This window comes from Mastomys coucha, unplaced genomic scaffold (assembly GCF_008632895.1).
Source record: "Mastomys coucha isolate ucsf_1 unplaced genomic scaffold, UCSF_Mcou_1 pScaffold22, whole genome shotgun sequence".
Lineage (NCBI taxonomy): Eukaryota > Metazoa > Chordata > Mammalia > Rodentia > Muridae > Mastomys > Mastomys coucha.
The window spans coordinates 91,135,631-91,147,967 of record NW_022196905.1 but is presented as its reverse complement, the minus strand read 5'-3'; the positions used below and the strand labels follow the sequence as shown (position 1 = coordinate 91,147,967).

The window sequence follows — 12,337 nt, the reverse complement described above, 5'->3', positions numbered from 1 at the left end:
TAAACATCACTGACTAATGAGTTTTTATTTTATGGTGCTGTAAAAGCAATGCATTTAGAAACTATGGCAAGACTGAGTTCTGGCCTTACCTAGGTCCTCAACCCTTACAATTCCATTAACAGAGTTCACAAGAGACAAAGTATAGTATAAAAGATAGGGAAAAATGATTGAAGTGGGACATCAAGGGATCAGAGTGTGCAGTGGCCAAAGGGACCGTTGTAGAGCCGAGCAGAGCGTCTCATGCCACTGAGAGAGCAGACGTTGGCTTCTGCCTGTGTAGGTATGCTCTATGATTATTTCTGAGGGGTGTTTTCATGTCCAGACTGACAAGTTCTCTTGGATTCGATCTTACAGGAAGAGCAATGGGTTGCCAGGGCTCCTGCTAGCTAGCAATCTTACGAGGTTTGAGGCTTCTGGATCCTGTTTGAGATAGTGTTAATGGCTTTCTGGGCAGTTCAGGAGGTCACATCTCCAGGGGCAGAGAAATGACTCAGGTCATTTAAAAGTAATTGAAATCCTGCAGCTCTAGTCCTTGGCTTTCCAGGCTGTGCACTAAGCGGCAAGGGTCCAGCGCCAGAGTCCTTAAAGCCTGCTAATGTCTAAACAGCTCCCATAGAAGCCATATCCTGACTCCTTAAAACCTTTCTGCTGTTAGTGATGAATAAAGGGCTCTCTTAAGATGTCAGACTGAACCACAGCACCCAAGACCAGGAGAGCAGTTGACTGTAATATTATGGTGTTTGGTAGTTTTAGGTTGTTAAGTCTTTTTTTATTTAATATATCTTCAGATTACATCAGTTTTTGTCAGAGTGTGATTTATTGTAAGTCACCTCGATTCTATTTCAGATTTAACTAACACTGCATATTTGTTTAAAATATAGTTTCCCTTGAATGATTCTCTAAACTCTGAAACCTCAATTTACTTTTCTGTTGAAGTCCATTGATTTGCAGAGACACGCAATTCAGAATCATCTCATGGTGATACAGCATTCCCCATTAATAGCTTTTAGACCCCTGGTAGCCCCCTGGTAACTTCCTCTAATTTGATTAAATACTCAAATGTGGCACTTTGAACCTTTAAGATTTGTGGTTTTTAAATCAATCTTTGGCAAGTCCCAGAATTTTCAGGATGTTTTCATCTTGCTTACAATCCACAGACAGAAAATATTACTGGTGGCTCTAGTTTGGTGGTCCACAGATAAATGTGAGAATTTTATTATTGTAAGCCTTTGAATATGCTGATGTGTTCACTTTCAGAAATGAAAACATTTCTCAGGTTTTACTCCTCTCAGATTGAGGGCTGGTGTATCTGAGTGTGTGTGTTGGGAATCAGGATAAAATCTGGAGTTCCTGAATGCTAAACACAAGCTTAACCCCAAGCCACGCCCCCTCACTATGCTGGTGTTTTTCCCTGAGGAATTAGGAGAACATCTGCAGTCTGGACACAAAGGGAGGCAAGTGGCTGCTATTTGTTCTCTTTAACTGCAGCTGCAAAATGAGTAAATAAATAAATGAGTAAATAAATCCTAAGCTGCCAGTCTTGCTATATGAATTCATGATCTTCCTTGCAACAAAGCCATGTGTTCACCATTGTGAAACCAAGCTTCCCCAGAGGGTGAATTAGAAAGAAATGAAGGGAGGGAAAGAGACAGCAGAGAGGGAGGCACAAGACAGACTTTTTGGGACTTCATATACATTAAAGTGTTTGTAAATACTTTATTTGTCCTACTTTATTTTATCCTGATGGACTGCCGTTAATTAAAGATTGACAAACACTGTCTAAAAATCCAGTTTATCTTCTTACACCCCATACTTGTTACCAGATTCTGTTCTCATTATGAAATGACATATAAGCACAGCATTCATATTGACAAGTGTCCCACCAATTAGTGATTCCTATTCTGTCGTCCCCCGTGTTCTCATTAAGGCGTTGTCAAGCTTTGCTGTGGGGTGGTTGGAAAACGAGTGATCATAAGTACTGAGAAGCGGCCCGATCCTCTTCCCCTCCTTCACCGGAGGCTCGTCCAAATGCACCAGGCAGACCGTGATGGGATGCACAAGCAAATTGATGTGATTTGGCTTTTCCTTCCAGTGAGGTTGACTGGTCCATTCACTGTAATAGGAGGCTTCCTTCTATTACAGGCTTGAAGGGCAGAGCGCAGGGGACGGTTGGCAAGATACAACAGATTCCATGGTGTTCTCTGAACTGAAAAACAGAATTTCATCCTAATTTTCTGTTTTCCTGGAGCTTTTTTTCTAAGCTACCAAGCTAGGGTGTGTACAGGGGTGTCTATGTGTATCACTCTAGATCAACAGTTCTCAGGCTTCAGTCATGAACCACACAAGGGTTGCAAATCAGATATCCTGAATGTCAGATATTTACTGACTCAGAACAGTGCAAAATTACAGTTATGAAGTAGCACCAAAGATAATTTTATGGTTGGAGGTCACTACAACATGAGGAACTATATTAAAGGGTTGCAGCATTCGGAAGGTTGAGAAACGCTGTTCTAGATTTAAAAGTTCTTGAAACTTCATACGAATCTCCCAAGTCAATATCTTTCTTACTACCCAGTACTTTCTCAAAATTCACCAACAACATTCTTTTAGGGACTGGAATGGTTGAGAACACAAACCACTCTTGCCGGGGACATGAGTTCAATTCCCAGCACTCACGTCAGCAGCTGTAAGCCCTGCTCCAGGGGGTTTGAGCAGGACTTTTCTGCCCTCCTTATTGGGTGCACACTCCCACATCTGCCAATTTAAAATAATAAAGAAAATCTTTTCAAAATCTCTTCAATGCTTGTGTTAGATTTTCCTACTCCTCTGTAAAACAAAGTCAATTTTCAAAAGAAAACTTTTCATTCTATCTTTGTATGAAAATAGAAGTATGCTAGGCATGGCATCTACTCTATATGTATGTTCATTTGTGCAGCCTTTATTAAATCATCTTTGCTCCCTTGTTCATTAGCTAACTTAGAAACAAGGTATCAATCTTTTCTCCCAAAGACAAAGAGAGGCTGGTGAACCTGGGTAGATGTATGTATGCATTCCTGATAGGAGGATAAACTAAACACCTTACCATGACATTTGAGAACAGTGTCTATAAATCTCCCGAGAGCAATTTCGGTTCTGTCCATGTCAGCGCAGCTCTTCTGAATGTTGTTCACATATCAGTGTATGCTGCGCCTGCGCTGCACATGGCACAGCCTGTCTCCTGCACCTGCGCTGCATACAGCACAGCCTGGCTCCTGCATTGCATAGGATGTAGCCTGTCACAGAGGCTGGGATTAAGTGAATGGCCACTCACCCTAAGCAAATGTTGCTGTTAGTCAAATTGCACTTTAGGTACTCTAAGAAGTGCGAGGCCATTTTCTTCAGGAGAACAACAGTAATCGCTAGTGTGAACAGTTCTAGAGGCCCTTGGATAAAGAGTCTTCTAAGTTATCCTAAGAGTGGTTCCTGCATTTGGTGGCAAAAAGATCCTGTAGAAATATGTACCCAGCAATGTCTGAAGAGGGAGCCCGGCTCAGTGGCTCAGTGTCATGTCTCATGGGACAGTCCTGGATAAACTTAGTGCTTTCACACAGGTGCAGAGGATAGGCGGACATGAACTAATGTTGTCTGACTCCTGTGTTTTATTTATTAGAGTTGTAAAAGCTTCTATTAATACAGTGCCTGAAGTAAAAGGCATGCATTCCCATTCCATTGGCAAACTTAGACTTGGATTGGGAAATCCCACTAAGGGGCTAAATCAGTAGTAACTCTGAAGTGAGGCAACACCTTGAAAGAAGGGAAGACTTAGCTTCTGGTGTAGCTATAAGAAGCCAGTGACAGGCTCCCGAAGGTTCCCTGGCCCTAGCCGCCACCACTCACAGTGCTGCGCCCCTGTGGTCATTCTCTAGATGACTGTAGTGACCTTTCTGGAAGCAGATTGTACAGTTCCTCGGCACTTTGTAATGGCTTTCTATCACACCAAAACTTACTGTGCCCTAAGCTCAAACAAAGCACCCGAACCTGATCTGCCATCTCACTGTTTCTTTGACATCTTTTGCCATTTTTGTTTTTATGATTTACTTTGGTTTTAACCATGTTTTTATTGATTGTTTGAGAATGTCAGACCGTTGATTTTTAATCATCTACACCCCTCAGGACCCCTCTCAAATCCACCCTCTTTACTCTCAACTCTTGACCCATTCTGGCTTTGAGTTTTCTTCATCTTTTTTGCTTTTTTTTTTTTTTTTAAATCCATCAACTCCAATTAGTATTTCTCAGCTTTCTTGGTAGAATCTGCCCTGGAGTGTGGTTGACTTAAGGGGTTCATTCTGTTAAAGAAAGCCAACTTTCTGTCTCCCAGCAGCTACCATTTGCCAATACCTCTTCAGCTAATGGGATTCTTGCTTCCCTCCCTCCCTCCCTCCATCCCTCCCTCCCTCCCTCCCTGCCTCCCTTCCTCCCTCTCTTTCTCCCCCATGCTCTTGAAGCTCTCTGTATACTGTCACAATCACCATGCGTTTCATATTGCACTGTTTCCTTAAAGTTTCTCACCACCTCTGACCCATATGATCTTTCCAACTCCTGGGTATCTTTTTCCTCCTACTTCTTTTACATTTTGTATCTCATCTGACTCCTGCCTCTTCCATCTGAGAGGTCCTTGCTGCAGAATTCTGCATGGCTTCTCTCTTCTCTTCATTCTTTAAATACCATCCCAGTCGGAAGCAGCCCTTCCAAACTTGCTCCATCCCAATACCATCTACCACTCTGCTCTCTTTCATCTTCCTAGCACTTATTAGTATCTAAATTTAAATCAAGCATTTGTGATATTTACTTATTTTGTCTACCACCTTACCAAAATAAAAACATTATTATTATTTTTTTATTCTTGGCACAAGTTGTCTTTCCATAAGAAGCTTCATTTGCTGCCTAGCTAAATTGACACCAATATCCTAATAACTAACGATCAATAGTCAGAGTAGCCTTGCTCCATGTTCTTTGTAAGATATGAAGAGACAAAGCAGCCAGTGTCCAGGAGAAGGGAGGCCTCCAGATGTCTGCTATGACACGTATGCTGAAGACCAGACTCACCCTTTACATTAATGATGTAGATGTGAATAAGAGAAATTCCATCTGTCAGCTTGACTCAGTGTTCCCACACGGCACTCACCGTAGTGCACTTTGCTGTTGGAACTGTGTAGACGCTAGGGGTGGAGTGGAGAAAACTGACTGCGGAATGCTCAGGAGAAAATGGTTGGATGGACTGGTGAAGGACACTCCCGGGGACCCTGTTCCTCCAAAGCAACGGAGAGAGACAGACTGAATTGGGGAGGCAGTTGGGGCAAAGGATGCATTTTGTTGTTGTGAGAATGAAGTCATTTCTGTATGGTAACCAAGCAGTGACAGCAGTGACAGTGCAGGACAGAAGACCCGCAGCAATAACAGGAAATGATGTCATCAAGCCTGTAGCAGAGATAGTGGCATTAGGGAGAAGGCAAGGAAGCACATTTGTGGTTCAGGAGAGAAGGCAATGCATGCATGGGGTGTAAATGAGCTGAAGATGGATCACGAATGATGTTTTAAGGGCTTTGGAAGTTTTGTTCTGTTGTGTTTTTGTTTCCCTTCAGTGAATTAAGAGTCAAGGGTAGGGTCTACAGCAGGGATTCTCAGTCTGTGGCTCACAATGCCCTTGGGGTTGAGCACCTCTTTTACACATGCCTAAGACCATCAGAAAACAGATTTTTACATTATGATTCATAACAATAGTTTAATTACACTTAAGAGATAGCAACAGAAAAACCACCTGGACTGGCTAGCTCTGTGGTTAAGAGCACTTGTTGCTCTTGCTGAGCATCTGGGTTCAGTGCCCAGCACCCACATAGTAGCTCACAACCATCTATAACTTCCGTTCAAAGGACCCTGACACCCTTTTCTGAGCTAGATATGCTCAGAAGTGGGTGCCTGCATGCATGAGCCTGCATGTATGCAGGCAAAAAGAAAACTTGCACACATAAAATAAATAAATCATATACAGATGGGAATAAAGTTCTGAAAATCTGAGGCAGTGTGACACTATAAGCTCTGAACCTAAGTGTGATGGGGAAATATCTAGGGTTGTTTCTGGGCGGTGTGAGTGCGCAGTAGTCAAAGGCTGATTATAAAATGGGTCAAGACATCCTTCCCTGTTAACTTCAGCTGTTTACAACAGCACTTTTGGAGGTAGGGGGTGACATAATGGTCTGACAGAGATGCTCTAACATGTTGCTCATAGATTATGTGAGTAATATCCTCTGTATTTTTCTCATTTTTAGGTGGTTAAATGGTTTTAATTGGGAGGGGCTGAAAGCACGGAGCCTTCCGTCACCTTTACGGAGAGAGGTATGGTATTTGCTAGAGCACTCCCTCAATTAGTTTCTAGAAACTAGTTGTTAAAAATAAAATTTGAAGGAGGGGAGGGGGAGAGAGAGGGAAGGGGGAAAGGGAGAGAGAGGGAGAACATGCACATAAGAGATTTTAGATTTTTTTAAACACTTCTTATTAGGTGAGTTTGTCCTACTAATTGTGATCTAGAGACTTAAATAGTGTGGCTGGGGCTGGAGAGCAGGCTCAGTGGAAGAAGTGCTTGATACATGAGCATGAAGACCCGGAACCTACACAGGAAGCTGCGCACTGTAGTGTATATGCCTGCATGAGAACCTGTGCACTATATTGTGTGTGCATGCATAAGAAGCTGTGCACTGTAGTATGTGTGCATGCATAAGAAGCTGTGCACTGTAGTGTGTGTGCATGCATATGAAGCTATGTACTGTAGTGTGTGTGCATGCATAAGAAGCTGTGGCTATAGTGTATGTGTCTATAATCCTAATGCTAGGGAGACAGACACAGGAGGATTCTTGGAACTCAGTAGTGATGAGCTCCAGCTTCAGTGAGGGACACTGTCTCAGAATGTAAACTGAGTAATGATGCCTGATGTCAGCCTCTGGCATCCACAGCAAATACGCACATGGGCATGTGCAGGACAACTCACACATGCATATACAAGCACACATTTACTAAAGAATACACACAAATAAAAACAATAGAATTGCCTCTGTGATGTTTACTAAGGTCACCTCTCCTCAGAAATATGCCAGTATCACCTAAATCCCAGAGTAGTTAGAGGAGCTCAGGTACAGAGGTGAAATGTAATTTATTGTTAATCACAATAAGATGGTTATAATATATTTGCCATCTGATAACACATGCTACTAAAATGTAATTATAACTATGCCTAAGAGAAATGCTACTGTTTCAGAAATAGGAAAAATGAACTGAACTATAGGGCATTTAAAGAAAGATCAAGAATCATGGTCAATTATAGAACTGCTTTCCTTTGGAAGGAGAATTAGGGGTTCTTTAATTTGTTTTAAGTAAAGAATTTCAAACCATGGGTCATGAAATAGTTGAATAGCACAGTCATTCAATTTTCCTGGGGACATTTCAATATCGCTAAGACTTAAGGTTGTTTGTTTACTATTTTGCATACTTTACAGGAATACAGTAACTGCTCAAATTCAATATTGGCAAGAAACTTAAATGTAAGAGGAACTCTGACAAATTTTAATATTTAAAAGATATTTGTTCTGAAAACATTCCCTAGCACGATACAGGAATGTAGATAGTATTTTTTCACTTTTTCTTTAGAAAGCAATTCTTCATGTTGTGTAGCTCCTGAAGCCTTTAGCCAATGATAAAATCTCTTGCTTCTAATGAGATGACCTCACTATGGTGATATTGTGACACAGCACATAATTGGCCATCTTTTCTATGCAATGTGTAATATGTAACTTGTAACATGTAACACGTAATATGTCATATGTGTAGTACGCTCCAGTGTGAGGTCAGCACTGAGGTAGAACAAGCTTCACCTGGATGTCCTACCATGCCTGGTCACCCTGGTCCTCACCTTTGTTCTCTCCTTTTTCCCCTAGCTCAGTGGCCCCATAGATCACAGCTACTTTGACAAGTATCCTCCTGAAAAGGGGGTGCCTCCAGATGAAATGTCAGGCTGGGATAAAGACTTCTGACAGGAGAAAAACACCGCCCTGTACCCCTAAAGAGGACTGTGAGGATCAGTGACACAGTGCTGATTGTTTCTCTCTTCAAAGCATTGTTAGATCTCCCAGAAGACAGTCATGAAGAAGAAAACCCTGATGGACAGGGAATGGCTGGGTGTGGTTTTGAATGAGAACATTTCCTTTAGCTGCTGTGAATTATTCCTGTATTCCATTCTGTACTTGTCTCAGATGTCAAAGGTTGTCCCTTTCCATTTCCATGGTCCGATCCATTTTTGGTTGGCATAGAATAGTTTTCTCTAAAATCTGTTGCTCCCTCCAAATCATACCCTCCTGCCTAGAATCCTAATAAAATTAATATGGCTTTTATTCTTGAACATCTACATTATGCAGTTAGAAGGAAGACTTGAGCAACTTCAGAAGAACCTCTCCAGGGCTCAACAGACACCAGGGTGCAACATCCTCAATTTGTGGTTTCCAGATCTTGCATAGTTAGTGGAAGACCATGATTTTCATTTTCTATCAAATTACAAATACACTAATATATTGTTCTGATGTTATCAAGGAAAAAAGGAAACATTTGGATATTAGTGGGTGGTGCCAGTTACTAAAGAAAGCCTCCCTATCAAATCAGATAATTATGTCATTTTTAATAACTTAGAAAATTACAGCAAAACACTTCCTTTTCCTTTGGCCAGTTGTGATACTGCAGAGATTTATCAAAAACTTTGTTAAAAATAGTTTGGAAATTTCTACTACCAAAGTAGGCAACTCAGTGGAATAAATACTAAGGACATTTCCTTCCCACCAAAGACAAAGTTAAAATTGCTGACTCTTTCAAACTCTGAGATATTTTGTTCAATCCTATGATTACTGCTATTAGTAACCCCAAAGTATAGAAAGATCATGTGCGATTTTTAATGAGAAGCCCATTGGCAAATGTTGAGATTTGTAATCACTGTAAAGGTAAAATGGCTTTGCTCGAAGGAGGTAGTTGAGTCATGTATATAATTATAACCCAGGCTACTGGGGATGCGATGGGATTTTAGAAGAAAAATGGACACCCAGAATCTGGCCTCTTCCTGTTTCCTCTTGGTAGTCTTCCAAACTGGAGGGGTGAGGAGAGTTCCCAGTGCACTGCACACCTGTCCCTGAGGGCTTTCCTGGTGTTCCGAGGTGTTGTACTTCATCCTTTCCTTCCTACATGATGGAAGATGTCCCTGCATCTTCTTAATCTGGAGGAGGAGAAATGGTATCCTGATTCCTGTACCATTCAAGCTTCTGATTGTCTTTTCATATGATATATTCTATGTGAAAATCAAACTGTCCACTCTACAGATATATTTTCATTCTTTAGAGAAAGCCAGCTGTCTGTCTCCTGAAGACTTAAGCCAGAAAAGCAGAACCCAGAATAAGAAAGTGCATCCTTAAGAAATTATATTTACATACTTAGAGTCCTTTGCTGAACCAAAGAGTTTTGTTCTTGGGGTAGATTTTTAAAGATTATGAATTGTATATAGAAAAGCCATTTTTAATAGGATTAATATAACATGCTTAAAGAATTTCTAAAGTCTAAAAATTATCTTATTTGCATTTGATTTCTATGTACTATATATATGCTTTTCCATGTATATATTTTATAATTACCAACATATGCAGGTAGAAAACTGATATAGTGGATGGCCATTAGGACTGTACAGTTAGCAATGATTTTCTCAAGAATGTTTCATTATTGTAATTGAAGAGAAAAATCCTACATGTATAGAGTTAAAACACACCTTAGAGGTTAATTTCACCTGTGAGTGGCCATATTATATGTAATTCCCACACATGATCTAATGTGTCTCCTTTATGAAGATGAGGATATGTGAGACTGAATTATCATTTAATCTCAACCTGATTTCCAGCTCAATGACCTTAGGAAAATGATCTGCCCTTGGCTGCTAGCTTCTCACTTGTAGAACAAAGGCTAGGTTGAATGGTATCTACAGGCAGATTCTTACGGAGTATCTGTTGGTGCTCCTCGCTGCATAGATGGGAGCTACTGTTACTATCTCTGTTGAAATTAAAGTGGCCTTAATAACTCTTTAGTTTGGAACCATGTGTGTCAATGGTGTCTGTGTGCAATGGTGTCTGAGTTAAATTAAGACTGCACTAAAGACAGTTGATCAAATTTTGGTGTATAAAAAGTATTAATCATCACCAAAATGAAGTGACTACTCTACTGGACTGACCTGCATTTAAAATTTATGAATTAAAGATGCACACACACAAGAATGGAAAGTTACCCCCATATGTGACAAGCCATCATACTTTTAATCATTAAATCATTTCTAACTTCTCTTTTTTAGGATATAACATTTTTTTTTTCTTCATCAGATTTTTCCATGCAGAAAAATTTCTCATCATGGTAGCTTCTTTTTAATTTTTACCTAAGTATTAATGTCTGAAGTATGGTAAAATCCAGAAAAGAAAGGATAAGCCCTAGATTTGCATCACTTTAACAATAAATCACATCCTTGTTCATCGGTCATTTCAATATACACATTTAAAGTCTTGAAACATTGGACCTAAGTACTGCTAGTAGCAGGTCACTGAGAATAACCACTTAAAAATGTGTGCAAGTGCTCCTTAACCTAATAATACATCCTGATCTTGACTGTCAGACAACATATGAGGAGCACTTCTATGCAGTCTCATTTTCATAAGATTCTCCAGTTCTATTAAACACCAACTGCTGACTATTCCCAAAGCCCCACATTGGCCTTAAATGCTTATTACATTCCTAAATACATATTGCATTCCTAATTTTCTTGTAATGCTCTTGCCTGGACCAGTGCCCGCTGCTGTACATGTCTAATAAATTATCCCTGAAATTAGAACACTCACCAAGAAGCATCATTTTGTCTCCTAGACCCTTTGTGCCAGGAATTTAGACAGCTAGCAGTGGAAGGTGAGGGGTCTGCACCAGAGCTTCCGAGGGAGCCAGAGTCCCTGAGCTGGAACTTCTCAGTGACTAACCTGGCACCAGTTAGCCTGTGCTTGCTGCCTTAACTGATGGAATCTTCAGGCTGGATACATCTGTAGCAGCACTGGAATCCAAAAGAGAAGGTTCTAGCAATGAGGCAGAAGCTGCACCACTCCATGTGAACTCATGGAAGTGGTCTAAAACCACTTCTGCTAATATTCTATTGGTGGAAACGGAAGCCCATCCAGACATAAAGGAGAGGTGCATAGATGTGACTTCTTAATGAAGTAAGCTTTCAAAACCTATGCGTCAAGTCTTAAAACAGCCAGAATGTTTGCTCCCATATGCAAAAGTAATCCATTCCCTCTCGGGAGCCTCTATAAATATATCATCATGCTGAGGCTCCGCATCCAGGATCTTGTCATCTGAATCCTAGTCAGGTGTGGATGGAGGTCCCTGGGTGCATTTCCTTGAGTATATTCTTTCAGGCCTGAAAGCCTCTCAAACAAGTAAATAAGCTGCCTTCCCTTGACACTCCCAGCATGGGGAAATGATCAAAGGCCACTGCTTCATGTATTTGCTTTCAGAGATAGTGGATGGTGCAGGCAGGCGCAGGCAGACTCTGAGAGATGTATCCAACCTGCAGCCAGTGGGCTGCATCATCTCACAATAGCTGTGAATCCAGCTTGACACATTTGTAGGGGACAACGTATTGATCCAATTTCAAAAGGTTGGGTACCCATGAATAAAAGAATTCTGATTCCTGGGCCTGACTTGTGGTACCGTTTTCTGCTCTGGCACTATCTGGGAAATATTCTTCAGTTATTTACCACACATGAATTCACAACGACTTCTATTAGACACGGGCTGTTGTCAAAGACTTAACAGTACGCGCTTGAGACATTTAAAAAGTCTATTTGAAATGCTGTGGCAAACAGCTTCAAAAGCATCCTGAGAGCTTCTTTTTTATGATGTGTCTGCACTTTTAAATCTTCTCTTTTTGGAGATATATGGTTGTACACACACCCGGAATTCTGACTCTGGGGAGATGGACCTAATAGGACCAGGAATTCAAGATCACTATGGCCCACTTCATGACTGTAAGGCCAACCAGGGCATCATGAGACTATATCTGCAAAAATTGAAACTATCCACCAACCAATAATTCATTCTTTTTTTTATAGTTGCCTAAAGTTACTTCCTGTTAATAATCAGAAAAAAGAAACAAGAATAAAGCAGGCACAAAACAAGAACATTGAATTCTTGAGGGAAAATTTGAATACGACACATGACTGTAAACTGGAGCCTGGATCTGGCCTTC

At 40.8% G+C, this 12,337-nt stretch overlaps 1 protein-coding gene across 2 annotated transcripts in view; it reads left to right on the top strand.

Moving 5' to 3' along the window:
• Positions 1-10,133, top strand: part of Prkg2 (protein kinase cGMP-dependent 2) — a 110,234-nt gene extending 100,101 nt beyond the window's left edge. For both annotated transcript variants that reach the window (XM_031336905.1, XM_031336906.1), the window contains 2 exons: positions 6,306-6,372; positions 7,965-10,133. In XM_031336905.1, the coding sequence (XP_031192765.1) occupies positions 6,306-6,372; positions 7,965-8,060 (163 nt within the window). In that variant the 3' untranslated portion in view covers positions 8,061-10,133. The remainder of the gene's footprint in view (positions 1-6,305; positions 6,373-7,964) is intronic.
• Positions 10,134-12,337: the final 2,204 nt, after the last annotated feature.